The 14779-nt window shown below is 47.2% G+C and overlaps 1 protein-coding gene across 5 annotated transcripts; it reads right to left on the reverse strand.

The window, feature by feature from the left end:
• Nucleotides 1-9528: 9528 nt before the first annotated feature.
• On the reverse strand, nt 9529-14721 carry Lypd10 (Ly6/PLAUR domain containing 10). Of its 5 annotated transcripts, none has more exons than XM_087652742.1 (6): nt 14591-14721; nt 13739-13843; nt 11451-11594; nt 10469-10651; nt 10248-10379; nt 9529-9968 (listed from the first exon to the last, which is right to left on the reverse strand). In XM_087652742.1, exons 2-6 carry the CDS (start codon nt 13800-13802, stop codon nt 9742-9744), a joined length of 750 nt encoding a protein of 249 aa, XP_087508868.1. In that variant the 5' UTR covers nt 13803-13843; nt 14591-14721; the 3' UTR covers nt 9529-9741. The 5 variants fall into 5 exon arrangements, with proteins under 5 accessions (XP_087508868.1, XP_087508878.1, XP_087508885.1 ...); XM_087652752.1 differs by having other exon boundaries at nt 13739-13851; XM_087652759.1 differs by lacking the exon at nt 10248-10379.
• Between the last annotated feature and the right edge of the window lie 58 nt (nt 14722-14779).

Genomic DNA, 14779 nt, shown 5'->3' on the forward strand with positions numbered 1-14779 from the left:
CTATGAAGAATTGGGTTGGAATTTTGATATGGATTGCATTGAATCTGTAGATCGCTTTTGGTAAAATTGCCATTTTTACTATATTAATCCTGCCAATCCATAAGCATGGAAGATCTTTCCATCTTCTGAGGTCTTCTTCAATTTCTTTCTTCAGAGACTTGAAGTTTGTTTTTTTTTTTGTTTGTTTGTTTTTTTGTTTGTTTGTTTTTTTGTTTTTGTTTTTGTTTTTTTTGTTTTTGTTTTTTGTTTTTTTTTTTTTGTTTTGTTTTGTTTTGTTTTTGGAGCTGAGGACTGAACCCAGGGCCTTGTGCTTGCTAGGCAAGCGCTCTACCACTGAGCTAAATCCCCAACCCTGAAGTTCTTATCATACAGATCTTTCACTTGCTTGGTTAAAATCACACCGAGGTATTTTTTTTTTTTTTTTGGTTCTTTTTTTTTTTTTGGAGCTGGGGACCGAACCCAGGGCCTTGCGCTTCCTAGGTAAGCGCTCTACCACTGAGCTAAATCCCCAGCCCCACACCGAGGTATTTTATATTATTTGGGATTTACTTTTATGAAGGGTGTCATTTCCCTTATGTCTTTCTCGGCTTGTTTCTCTTTTGTGTAGAGGAAGGCTACTGATTTATTTGAGTTAATTTTATACCCAGCCACTTTGCTGAAGGTATTTATCAGGTTTAGTAGTTCTCTGGTGGAACTTTTGGGGTCACTTAAATATACTATCATATCATCTGCAAATAGTGATATTTTGACTTCTTCCTTTCCAATCTGTATTCATTTGATCTCCTTTTTTTGTTGTCTGATTGCTCTGGCTAGGACTTTGAGAAGTATATTGAATAAGTAGGGAGAGAGTGGGCAGCCTTGTCTAGTCCCTGATTTTAGTGGGATTGCTTCAAGTTTCTCTCCATTTAGTTTAATGTTAGCTACTGGTTTGCTGTATATGGCTTTTACTATGTTTAGGTATGGGCCTTGAATTCCTATTCTTTCCAGGACTTTTATCATGAAGCCGTATGGAATTTTGTCAAATGCTTTCTCAGCATCTAATGAATTGATCATGTGGTTTTTATCTTTCAGTTTGTTAATATAGTGGATTGTGTTGATGGTTTTCCGTATATTAAACCATCCCTGCATGCCTGGGATGAAGCCTACTTGATCATGGTGGATGATTGTTTTGATGTGCTCTTGGATTCGGTTTGCAAGAATTTTATTGAGTATTTTTGCATAATATTCATAAGGGAAATTGGTCTGAAGTTCTCTTTCTTTGTTGGGTTTTTGTGTGGTTTAGGTATAAGAGTAATTGTGGCTTCATAGAAGGAATTCGGTAGTACTCTGTCTGTTTCTATTTTGTGGAATAGTTTGGATAGTATTGGTATGAGATCTTCTATGAAGGTCTGATAGAATTCTGCACTGAACCCATCTTGACCTGGGCTCTTTTTGGTTGGGAGACCTTTAATGACTGCTTCTATTTCTTTAGGAGTTATGGGGTTGTTTAAATGGTTTATCTGTTCCTGATTTAACTTTGGTACCTGGTATTTGTCTACGAAATTGTCCATTTCTTCCAAATTTTGAAGTTTTGTTGAATATTGGCTTTTGTAGTAGGATCTGATGATTTTTTGAATTTCCTCTGAATCTGTAGTTATGTTTCCCTTTTCATTTCTGATTTTGGTAATTTGGACACATTCTCTGTGTCCTTGGTTAGTCTGGCTAAGGGTTTATCTATCTTGTTGATTTTCTCAAAGAACCAACTTTTGGTTCTGTTGATTCTTTCTACGGTCCTTTTTGTTTCTACTTGGTTGATTTCGGCTCTGAGTTTGATTATTTTCTGCCTTCTACTCCTCCTGGGTGTATTTGCTTCTGTTTGTTCTAGAGCTTTTAGGTGTGCTGTCAAGCTGGTGACATATGCTCTTTCCTGTTTCTTTCTGCAGGCACTCAGAGCTATGAGTTTTCCTCTTAGCACAGCTTTCATTGTGTCCCATAAGTTTGGATATGCTGTATCTTCATTTTCATTAAATTCTAAGAAGTCTTTAATTTCTTTCTTTATTTTTTCCTTGACCAGGTTATGATTGAGTAGAGCTTTGTTCAACTTCCATGTATATGTGGCATTCTTTCCTTATTGTGATTGAAGACCAGCTTTAGCCTGTGGTGGTCTGATAGGACGCATGGGATTATTTCTGTCTTTCTGTATCTGTTGAGGCCTGTTTTATGACCAATTACATGGTCAATTTTGGAGAAAGTACCATGAGGTGGTGAGAAGAAGGTATATCCTTTTGTTTTAGGATAGAATGTTCTATAAATATCTGTTAAATCCATTTGGTTCATAACTTCTGTTAGTCGGTCTATGTCTCTGTTTAATTTCTGTTTCTATGATCTGTCCATTGATGAGAGTGGGGTGTTGAAATCTCCCACTATTATTGTATGAGGTGCAATGTGTGTTTTGAGCTTTAGTAAGGTTTCTTTTACGTATGTAGGTGCCCTTGTATTTGGAGCATAGATATTTGGGATTGAGAGTTCATCTAGATGGGTTTTTCCTTTGATGAATATGAAGTGTCCTTCCTTATCTTTTTTGATGGCTTTTGGTTGAAATCTATTTTATTCGATATTAGAATGGCTACTCCAGCTTGCTTCTTTGGACAATTAGCTTGGAAAGTTGTTTTCCAGCCTTTTACTCTGAGGTGGTGTCTGTCTTTGTCTCTGAGGTGTGTTTCCTGTAGGCAGCAAAACGCTGGGTCCTCATTACGTATCCAGTTTATTAATCTGTGTCTTTTTATTGGGGAATTGAGTTCATCGATATTGAGAGATATTAAGGAATAGTGATTATTGCTTCCTGTTATCTTCGTATTTGGAGGTGAGATTATGTTTGTGTGCTTGTCTTCTCTTTGCTTTGTTGCAAAATGACTAGTTTCTTGCTTTTTCTAGGGTGTAACTTGCCTCCTTGTGTTGGGCTTTACCATTTATTATCCTTTGTCACACTGGATTTGTAGAAAGATATTGTGTAAATTTGGTTTTGTCATGGAATATCTTGGTTTCTTCATCTATGTTAATTGAGAGTTTTGCTGGATCCAATAACCTGGGCTGGCATTTGTGTTCTTTTAGGGTCTGTATGTCCAGGATCTTCTGGCTTTCATAGTCTCTGGTGAGAAATCTGGTGTAATTCTGATAGGTCTGCCTTTATATGTTACTTGGCCTTTTTCCCTTACTACTTTTAATATTCTTTCTTCATTTTGTGCATTTGGTGTTTTGACTATTATGTGACAGGAGGAGTTTCTTTTCTGGTCCAATCTATTTGGAGTTCTGTAGGCTTCTTGTATGTTTATGGGTATATCTTTCTTTAGGTTAGGGAAGTTTTCTTCTATGATTTTGTTGACGATGTTTACTGGTCCTTTGAGCTGGGAGTCTTCACTCTCTTTTATACCTATATCCTTAGGTTTGTTCTCGTTGTGTCCTGGATTTCCTGGATGTTTGGGCTAGTAGCTTTTTCCGTTTTACATTATCTTTGACAGTTGTGTTGATGATTTCTATGGAATCTTCTGCTCCTGAGATTCTGTCTTCTATCTCTTGTATTCTGTTGGTGATGCTCACATCTGTTACTCCTGATCTCTTTCCTAGGTTTTCTATCTCCAGGGTTGTCTCCCTTTGTGCTTTCTTTATTGTTTCTATTTCAATTTTTTTTTTTGGTTCTTTTTTTCGGAGCTGGGGATCGAACCCCAGGGCCTGCGCTTCCTAGGCAAGCGCTCTACCACTGAGCTAAATCCCCAACCCCCTATTTCAATTTTTAACTCCTGTATGGTTTTGTTCATTTCCTCTCCTGTTTTGTTGTTTTTTTCCAGTAGTTCTTTAAGGAATTTTTGTGTTTCATCTTTAGAGTCTTCTAGTTGTTTACTTGTGCTGTCCTGTATTTCCTTAAGGGAGTTATTTATGACCCTCTTAAAGTCCTCCATCATCATTATAAAATGTGATTTTAAATCTAGGTCTTGCTTTTCTGGTGTTTCAGTGTTTGCTTTGGTGGGAGAATTGGGCTCCGATGATGCCATGTAGTCTTGGTTTCTGTTGCTTGGGTTCCTATGCTTGCCTCTCTCCATCAGGTTGTCTCTGGTTTTACTTGTTCTGCTATTTCTGACAGTGGCTTGACCGTCCTATAGGCCTTTGTGTCAGGAGTGCTGTAGACCTGTTTTCCTGTTTTCTTTCAGCCAGTTATGGGAACAGAGTGTTCTGCTCTCAGGTGTGTAGTCATTCCTGTCCACTGGTTTTCAGCTGTCCCTGTGGGCGGGAACCAGCAGGGCCTGCCCCTACTTCTCCTAGGTCCCTGTGTACAGGGGCCCCAGATGGCACTAGGCGTTTTCCTCTAGAGTCAGAAATGTGGGCAGAGAGTAGTCTCCTCTGGCTTCCCAGGCATGTCTGCCCCTCTGAAGGTCTAGCTCTCCCTCACACGGGATTTGGGAGCAAGGAGCTGTTTGACTGGGTCCATTCAGATCTGGGTGCAGTCTGGACTGCAGAGCTCCTGCAGCTTGACTGCCGCTATCTTCCTGTGCCCAGAGGCCCTATACAGTTTCCTCTTGGGCCAGGGATGTGGACATAGGTGGGCAGGAGTGGCAGTCTCTCCTGCCCTGCAGTCTTAGCATTGCCCACATGTCTGGGTAATCAGCTCTCTCTTCCACGGGGTTTTTCAGTTGAACTTTTAAACTAATTCTTGGACAGCCACCACTTGCCATATTTCCCATGATTTTCGGTGTAATTTATCTCTGTCCCAGTTGTACAGTGGGAATATTATATGATTTCTTGTGACAATTCCTGTTTATTATGTATGACAGAGTGTCCCCAGGTAAGTAGAGCTGAAGTTTGCTATATAGAAAGTCTGGCCTTAAACTTCTTGGAAGTCCCCCTGCTTCTATTTCTCATGTGCTAAGATTATAGGTTTGTACCACCCATAGTATGGTTTTCAAACCAGGCCTTACATAGCCTAGGCTGGTCTTGAACTCACAGAGTAACCAGAGAAGACAGCCTTGAGCACTTGATCCTCCTACCTCCATCTTCTATGCACTGGGATTTCAGGTATGCATCCCATACCTGGTTCATACAGTGTTGCAGACAGGACGTGTACCTTATTCACGGAGATGAGCAGTCTATAGCCACAGCCCTGAGCATTGTTTGTAAATGGTAGTGTGTCCGTGTGTTCTGGGGATCTGCTGACCACACCGTGGACATACTCAACACTACTGAACTGGACACTGGAAACGCTTACAACTGCATTTTGTCTTCTCTGAATTTTGAGGCAGAATCTCAGAGCCCAGGCTGGCTCCAAAATGGATAATAGCCAAGGATGTCCTTGGACTTCTGACTGTTCTGTCCTCCACACTGGAGCCCTTTGATCATGTCCTCACATGTGTGGTCAGTGGCATCTTGGAGGCTTGAAATCAACCCTGGTTTGGGTAAGCACGCCCCTGAAACGGGGAAATACCAGGAAGTACAGCCTTTTTCTTCCTCCTCCCTGGGGAATCACTTGTTCAGAATTTGCCAGGTTTCAGTCAGTGTTCTGTAGCACTGTAGAGACAACATCCCCCACTGACACGCTTACTCCAACAAGGCCACACCTACTCCAATCCTTCTCAAGTAGTGCCACACACTGAGGACTCAGCCACAGCAACACAGCAAACCTGAGGGTGGCTTCTGTTCGGGGAATGCCCATTAGGAGGGCATTGCCGTCTGTCACGTAGAAGCCCCTCATATAAGGTTGCAAACTTCCATAGTTGACAGCATCCTCAGACATGGGGCCTGCCTGAGCCAAGCTCACAGTGGTCCTGAGGCTTTATTTATTCTTTACATACTTGAGAAAGATCTCACTGAGTAGCCTTGGCCAACGTGGAACCCCATAGGTAGACCACTTGGCGTTGAACTTGTGGTGATCATCTTGCTTCAGCATCATCTTTCTGCTGGGATAACAGGGGTGAGCTGCTGTGTCATGCCTTCCCCCACACCTCCTTTTGTGATCCTAAATACCTTCTTGTTTATTTCTAGATGGGGTTTCTCAGCGTGGCCCTAGCATTCCTTGAACTCTCTCCATAAAGCAGGGTGGCACTGAACTCAGACATCTGCCAGCCTCTGCCTCTCCAGGGTGGGCCATGACACCTAGATCTGTGGTCCTAAACTATCTGTACTAACTGGGTTCCCCTTCCACAGATCTTTGATGTGTAGTCTTGTTTCTCTCAAGCTTTCAACCCCTCTGCCTCTCAAGTTTATTTTTAATTAAGTGTGTCTGTCTGTCTGTGGGCATGGGCATGTGAGTGCAGTGCCCTCAGAGTCCAGGGGAGGGCATTGGAGCCTCTAGAGCTAGGGTTGTGCATGGTCCTGACCATCTAACCTGGGCGCTGGGATATATGAATTTCTGACTGTACAGCTGTCTCCCCAGACACGACAACATGTTTTAAATACGGGCTCTGTCCATTGGTTCTGCACCATGCGTTTCCCCTGAATCCTGATGTCATATCTGTAGGAAAATCTGTGTAGTTGGATGCGATGGTGCACACCTGTAAGCCCAGGAAGGGATGCCAAGACAGGATGGGGTGGGCGTTAAGATGTCTTGTAAAAGGCAGTTCTGATAGTGCAGGCGCTAACACCCATTCTGAGGTGCTGTTTTCTGTAATCTCTGCCCTCTTATGCCCATGATGCAAATTCCTGGTGGACATAACATTACAATGATAAAGCAATACCTCACAGGATAGTAACTCCTCTCTATGGAAAACTCCAACATCCATCTCGACAAATAAAAAGACTGTATGATATGTTTGGTGATTAATGTATTTAGAAAGGTGATATGAAAAGGAGACAGCGGGCTGGAGAGGTGGCTCAGTGGTTAAGAGCACCCGACTGCTCTTCCAGAGGTCATGAGCTCAATTCCCAGCAACCACATGGTGGTTCACAACCATCTGTACTGGGATCTGATGCTCTCTTCTGGTGTGTCTGAAGACAGTTACAATGTAATCATATAAAGTAAATAAATCTTAAAAAAAAAAAGAGACACCAGAGCATTAATGTAGCACATCTTTGGGGCTGTGACTGCTGAGTGAGTTTTCAGAGAGTATTACCTGAGTGCGGACGACCCACCCTGAATGAGGGCAGGCACATCTCATGCCTGGGACCCACCATTCTTTTTTTTTTTTTTTTTTTTTTTTTTTTTTCTGGGGCTGGGGACCAAACCCAGGACCTTGTGCTTCCTAGGTAAGCGCTCTACCACTGAGCCAAATCCCCAACCCCGGGACCCACCATTCTAATCTCTCCATTGTGGATCCAATGACAATATCTTGGCTTCATGCCCCTTCCCACACACACACCTGGTGCCACGCCCCCTACCACAATCAGCTTTTACCCCACCAGGAAGTCTTCCCTCCATTAACCTGCTTTCTTCTGGTTTCCATCATGGCAGTGGAAACATTAATTAATCCCCTGAGGAGGATGGTGGATGCACATGGACACCTCTGGGTCTGCAGAGTCACTCTTCCTGACACGCCACATCTCAGCACTGAGCTGTCAGGTCTATGGGGACGGCCTACTGCTTTCTGGGTTCTGACAGGACAGTGAGGTTGGAATATGAACTGCCTGCTCCTTCCCCACAGAGCCACCTGTGGGCAAATTTCAGCCCAGAATGAGAACCCTGAAGCTCTGTGGAGTCAGGTCAGTAAGATGGCCACTGTGGGCAATGGGCAGTGGCTCCTCCCTCAGGCCTGACGCTCTCAGTCAATCTCCCAGAAGCCACACTGTGGAAGGAGAGAACCAAATCCACACACACAAGAGATCCTGAGGGACACAGCCTCCTGCCCTCCTAGGGCACAGTGCGTCCTTCATGCTGCAATACCAAGAGGGCTCTGGGAGGCCCCAGGTTGGGAAGGAGCCTTGGAGTGACCCATGTATCATGTAGTCCTATGTTCCCGTGCCTAGGCTGGACCTCCTAATCTGGAAGTTAGACAGTTCAAAACAAAGACTCACACACACCCCACATGCCACCGTCCTGGGTTCACTGTCCCTGCCCTCTTCCCATGATCTCCCTGCACCTGACCCCTCCACTCTCCTCCCTCCACCCATCAACCCCTCCATGGCTGCCAGAAACTTGAGATGGAGGAGGTTCTAAGGAGTCTATGAGGGTGACTCTAGTTGAGATTCCTAACAGTGAGGGATACGGAGTCTGATGTGGCCAACTCCTGTAACCAGACAGGACCTTCCGAGTGAAGCAATAAGGACACCAATCCACCCATGAAATCTTCCACCCAAAATTTGTCCTGCCTACAAGAAGTTCAGGGAGAAAGATGTCACAGAAACTAAGGGAATGGCCAACCAATGACTGGCCCAAATTGAAATCCATCCCGTGGGCAAGCACCAACCCCTGACACTATTAATGATGCTGTGTTATGCGTGTAGACAGGAGCCTGGTGTAATTGTCTTCCTAGAGGCTCCACCAAGCAGCCGCCTACGCAGCTGCAGACACCCACAGTCAAATGTTAGACCAAGCTCAGGACGTCTATGGAAGAATTGGGAGAAGGATTGAGGAACCTGGAGGAAATAGGAACTCCACAGGAAGACCAAAGGACTCAACCAACCAGGACTTTTAGGGGCTCACAGAGTCTGAGCCACCAACCAAAGCCCATACAAGGCCTAGACCTGAGCTGTCCACACATATGTAGCACATGTGCAGCTTGATCTTCATGCAGCTCCCCAACAACGGGAGCAAGGGCTAACCCTGATTCTGCCGCCTGCATTTGGATCTCATTCCCTGATTGGTCTGCCTTGTCTGGCCTCAGTTGGAGAGGATGTGCCTAATTCTGCAATGACTTGAGGTACACACGTGGGCTGATACCCAGGGAAAACCTCCCCTTCTCAGAGGTGAGGAACGGGAGATTTTAGGAAGGGGCCTTGTGAGGAGAGTGACTGGGAGTAAAGAGGGACTATGATCTGGACATAAAAGTGAATATATAAATAAACTCATAGAGAACAATTCAAAATAGCTTCAAGAAGTCCCTGAAACCAAACAGATTCACCAGGCCTTCTATGCAAGGGAACATAATAAAAGCTGCAAAGAAGACTCCAGGACAGGCCAAGCTGCAAAGGAGGCTCTGACACCAGACCAGATGTCTGGAAGCAGAACCCATTCGAGCTGCCCGCAGGAGGTTTACACCAACTGGGGCACCTGGAAGGGGCGCCCTCAAACATCAGGAGCTGCTCCCTCCTGTACAGGGTGCTCCACGTTCCCAGGTTTGCGAGCTGTCCCTCATGCCGGGTCAAGCTTTGATGAAGCAGCTGTCTTTGGGTGACTTCTGCATAGTCCTGGAATTAACTCCACTGTAAACCTCATGGTTCACCGAGTTGGACTTTGGTGGTATTCATACATTGCACTGTCAAGGAATCGCGGTGTGGCTGAGTAGATGTTACTGTTGAGTCCCCAGGAAAAGTTTGGCCACACAGCACCATGGAAACCAGGCCTTGGCAGCTCGACTCGCCATGGACCCCACTGTGCGTCCTCATCTCCTTACATAGAGAAACCCAGGATTTGGAGAAACAACAGCAACTTTATTTTTCCACATGTGTGGTTGTCTGCTCTGGAGCAGGGTGAGTTCTGCGGCTCCCATATCTAAACATGAGGAGGCAGAAGTGTGTGGGTGAGGGATGAGGGCACCCGACAGTGCAGGCCAACAGTTCCCAGCCTCAGGTTTCGGATTATGAAGTCAGAGGAGGGCTGGGTATGGCTGGCCAGGAAATGGTTCAGCAGAGAGGAGAAATCCCTGCACACAAAGGGCTGAGAAGAGCTGAGAGCCCTAAAGTCCAGGTCAGGAGAGTGCCAGGGACAAGTACATGTGAGAGTGAATTGCTGCTCTTTACCTCGAGGATTTCTCTTACACTCATGACCCCGATTGAAGTTTGGTTGTTCAATAAGACATTGCGAGATGACTCCAGGCATCCAAAAATGTTTAAAAAGATACTGAGGCTACCTGTAAGGTAAGGATGAAGTCAGGAACAAGGGTCAGGAGGCACAGTTCAGGAAAACATTAAAAAAATTATACCCAGGATTCCAGGCCCTAGCCCTCCTCCTGAGGACCCAGGAATCTTGGTCCAGGGGCAGGATTCCTCCCTAACACCCAGAGTTATACTCTCCAGCCACACTCCCTCTGCAAAGCAGTGCAGGACTCTGCACACCTCCTTCAGAGCCTGGAGTCTTGAAACCCTGGTGTCACGCTCATTGTCTGCCTAATGCAGCCCTCATCCCTTACCTCCCTGGATTCCCATGGAACTGGCATAGCATTTAGTGTTCACAGGGCATAGAACAAGGTTGGACTTCGGGTCGCACGAACCCTTAAAATGCAAGCAGACAGGACACTGAAGGGTTCCCAGCTTAGAGGAGGCTGAGGAGAGAGAAGTGGGAGCTGTAGAGCGTGCTCTCAACTGCAGCCATAGGTTGTCGCTTCAAGGGCTGGGAGCCAGGGTCACACACCTGCAAGTGACAGGGAGTCAAGTAGCACTTTGGTGCTGGTAGCTTTGTTGCAGTTTTCAGTGCTACAGAAGTGGATATAAGAGGCAGCCACTATTCCAGGTCCAGAAGAAAACACTTGGGCTTTTTTGATCTCACCGGAAAGCTTGCTGAGGCCTTTGCTCCACAGTAAGACAGATTGTTCACCTAGAGGCATAACGGGGTGAAATCAAGGCATAGAAGAGGAAGATGGTAAGAAGTGGCTGTCCAGTTCTTGGGTCCTTTGATGCTCCCACATAGGGATAGTACAATCCTCAATGACAGCAGGACAGACCATGATCTGAGTCTGCCACAGACTGAAGCCCAAACCTGGCTCGCCCTGCTCTGTCCCTTGCAGATCCTGTTACCAGGCCCCTCCTCACTGTCTCCCCTGAGCCCCTGCACCATGCTGCAGCCTCAGTCTGGTCAGCATCTCCTCTCTCCTGCTGGGTTTCTCTCTACACTCTGCCCTTCACCCCACACTTGGCTCCCTGGGCTCTGCTTCTCTCTCCTCCCCACCTCCCTGTGGAGCTGCACAAGGACTCAGGCTTAGCAGAACAGGACTCAGGCACTCAGCATCCTCTCTCCCTCCTTCCCTCCCCCTCCTCCATTCCCCACCTCCCTTTTCCCTCTCTCTTCTGGGCTCTGAGTCTCCTCTGGTCCAGGCTGCTCTTGAACTCCCTGTGTTGCTGCAGATGAAGTTGGCTGTCTCCACCCACAGCCCCATGCTGGCACTGCAGGCACCCAGCACCCACCCAGTTCATGTGGTACAAGGGTTCAAGTCCAGGGTCTCACTCTAATTAGCATAGATCTTCCTTATAACCCTCATCACAGCTCAGCAGAACAAGGGTCAGAGACAGGAGTCCCTAGGCTTGTGGGGAGTTGGGCAGAACTGTAGGGCTTATAATCCAGGACAGGGTAGGGCCTGGACAGGTACAGGAGTGTCCCTCCATCTCAGAGCACGCACCTACATCTATGAGCACCAGTGTCTCCTGACACATCACCATTAGAGCATCTGATGATGCAGTCAGCTTTTCAACCCAGTCAACTGCTTCCTTAGTCAAGTTACTGCCGAACTTCACCATGGATCCATCAAGACAGGTCAGAGAATCTGTGGAGAGGAAAATCCAGGGTGTATGAGAGTCAGGGGGTCCACCATGTCTGTCCCTGCAGTTCCTGGGCTAGGGGAGGCCATCACATTCTGAAGCATACTCCCAGTGCCCTGGCTGAGACATCACTGGCTTGCATTAAGGAGGTGCTCAGAACTCAAAGCCTCCAGGCCTGCAGCCCTCCTCACCCAGTTACTGCCTAAACCCCTGCAGGGACCTCCTCTCAGAGCCTTGCAAGGAAGGCTGGCCTCTCCACTCATGGCTCCTTTTCAGGCATTCTCTACTCCCCATCTGGTTTCATGTTCTCATTACAATAGCAAAGGAGGAGGCCCGGAGCCATATATGTCTCTGTGTATCTGTGTTAGTGCTTGGGGAGCGTGTGCGTGGGAACATACACGCAGAGGACAATGCCCACGACCTTCCTTTATCAGATTTCAGTGTCTCTAGCTGAAATGTGGACTCACTCTTTTGGCCCGACCCAGGCATCAGTAAGACCGGCTGTCTTCCCCAGTCCTAGGGTCCTTTACCAACAGAACCATCACCCTGCATAACACGAACACAAACAGAAAGGTCCTGGATTCCCAAACAAAACTGCTCAACAGCTAGTGAGCACTGAGTGCTGCTCAATGTCTGGATACAGAAATGCATCTCCACACATGAACCCCCTGCATCCTCACTTTTTGTGTTTCTGAGACAGGATCTGGCTATGTGGTCTAGCCTGGCCTCTGCCTCAGGAGCACAGGGTCTGCAGAGCAAGCTGCTCTCTCCACTGTTGGTTCAACTGTGTCATCTCCAAACCGCAGGCCCCAGCAAGTGGCAGCAATGTCAAGGGAGGGCAACAGACAGGAGGAACATGCCCAATGCCACCCAGGCAGTAAGTGGCAGAGCTGGGCTCAGAATCTGGGCTGTCACCATAGGCTCAAGGTCACCAAACAATCTAGTTTGAGGATCCTGAACATGGGCCTCCCCTAAGGGACCTTGCAGGAGCATCACGTGTGCCCCATCATGCAGAAATTCTTGTACCTGGGACAGGTGTCCATAAGCACCCTAGCCCTCTCAGTGGCCCAAGTAGGGATCTGACCTTTTCCTCACTTCTGAGCTGCCCTCCTCCTACACACCAAACCTGCACTCTCTCTGATCCACCCCACTCACATTCTCTCCATCTTGTTCAAAGCTGGCTCCTTCCCCCAGTTGCTCCACCTGCCTCTCTGCCCCCATTCTCATTCTTCGTTCCCTGCAGCCCATGTTGCAGTCCCCAGGAAACCCTGTGGCCCTGCAGACCCTGACCACAGTCCCCACCTCTAATGCCTCCAGCCAGCTCTAAGATGACACAAGGACTTTCCCCTGCCTGTCCTGGGTCTCTCTGATCACCATTCTCTTCTACCCAACTGGATGTACCCCCAGCAGCACATGGAGTTTCTTAAATGGTTAGGTAATAAGGTCAGGCCCATGAGAAACTCTGAGAAGTCCTGAGAAGGCACAAACTTCTGGTAGGGCCCCATCTTTCCTAGAATAAAATTCTGACCTTAAATGTCTCAGTGCTTAGAGCACTCACTGTTCTTCCAGGAGCTGAGATGATTCCCAAAATGTATTAGCATATACCTTCATGCAGGCAGGCAGACCCACACAATTGAAGGTAATTAAAAATTAATAAAAATAAATCTAAAAACACGAGTTCTTAGAATGGCCCCCAGGATCCTCTATGACTCTGCCTTCCTATGTCTTCATGCACACATCCTTTCTTGCCTCTATGTCCGTGATACAGTCCCAGAGACAAGGGGTCATTCACAGGGTCTGAGAAGAAAAGCAGGAGGAGACACATTCTAGGGCGACAGAACGACTCAAGGGAAGCCAAGAAGATGAGGGACACAGGGGACAACAATATGGTGGGCACCCATTATTGATGATGGGACAATGGACGTGTAATCTGTGAATTCCTGACTGAAACTGTGGGCAGGGTGCTGGTCCCCTACATTGGGTAGGAGAGCTAGGTGTTGTCAGACACAAAGTCCTTCTCAGGCCTTGCACATGGTTTCCTCCTCCGTGTCTGCAGTTCTTTTCTCCTCTGTTAAGAGACACTAAGTGATAGGTGGGACATTCCGACACTCAAATGACGACGTGACAATTGCTCTTGTTCTATCCTCACCTGAGCAGGGGACGAAGCCCAGCAGAGAGAGGAGCAGGGCGTACTGGATGTGGCAGGCTCCCATGGCTTCTCTGAGACTGGGAAGAGCTGATCAGGACCTGGGAACTGATAAACTACAGGAGTGAATTCAACCAGACAGGGATGGGTTAATCCTTGTTTTCTGGCCAGGACAGTTCTAGGGAACATAAGACTGGGAAGCCAGTCTGTCTTAAGTACTTGGAGGTTCCAGCAGGCTTCCTGTGCCTCAGGTTCTCTCTGGCTGCATATCTCAGCTCTGGGTCCCCTGAGTCCAGGATCCCAGCGACTGTGTTCCTTCAGGGTCTAGATGCAGGACAATGGCCCGGGAGCCCCTGCTTTAACTAAACCTCAGGACTTCAGAGCCCAAGCCGAACCTTTTCAAGGCCTCAGCATCTCAGTCCTCAGAACCCAGCTCCAACAGAACTCGAATTCTGTGGGCCCTGGTTTGGCTGTCCTTGGAATGTGGCATTTAGATTCTATTTTCATAGCCCCAACTCCCCTGGACCCAGGATTCTTGTCACCCTTCTTCACACCTCGGCGTACAATCCTCAGCACCATGCCATGTACAACCCAGGCCTCTCCTTTATTCATGGGTGAGCAGACCCAGATGATTCCTTAGACACAAAGTCCACAACTGAGCACTCTTCGAAGACCCAGGGAACAGCCCCAGTAAGAGCAAAGCCCTCCTCCCTCAGATTTGAGCCTCCCTCAAAACCAAGACTTCAATATCCGGTTTCCCGTCATCAAACTCTGGCGTCCATACCCCAGCCCTCCTCTCTCAAACTCAGGACCCCCTTTATGCTCCTTCTCCCTCCTTCCCCTGCTCCTCCTCACTGTTTTTTCCTCGGGGCTTGGGAAATCTCGTCTCTCAAGGCTCCGTTTCCTTGTAAGCGGCAAAATTCTTTCTGGCTTCAGAACGTTCTCACCAGAGTGTCGGCATTTGAAGACTACAGTTGTGCTCTGACGTTGTAACTTGTCTGCGCACGCGCAACTCCTCTCAGGCCTGCCCATAGTGGCAACCGC

Source organism: Rattus norvegicus, chromosome 1 (genome assembly GCF_021556685.1).
Source record: "Rattus norvegicus strain SHRSP/BbbUtx chromosome 1, alternate assembly SHRSP_T2T, whole genome shotgun sequence".
Classification (NCBI taxonomy): Eukaryota; Metazoa; Chordata; class Mammalia; order Rodentia; family Muridae; genus Rattus; species Rattus norvegicus.

What these genes read in the sequence shown, in the direction of transcription:
- Lypd10 (XM_087652742.1), bottom strand. Translation starts at nt 13,802, where the DNA reads ATGGGAGCCTGCCACATCCAGTACGCCCTGCTCCTCTCTCTGCTGGGC. An exon ending in GGGCTTCGTCCCCTGCTCAG is followed by an intron (nt 11,595 to 13,738) that starts GTGAGGATAGAA and finishes TCCTCTCCACAG; the next exon opens with ATTCTCTGACCTGTCTTGAT. An exon ending in TGACTCCCTGTCACTTGCAG is followed by an intron (nt 10,380 to 10,468) that starts GTGTGTGACCCT and finishes CTCTCTCCTCAG; the next exon opens with CCTCCTCTAAGCTGGGAACC.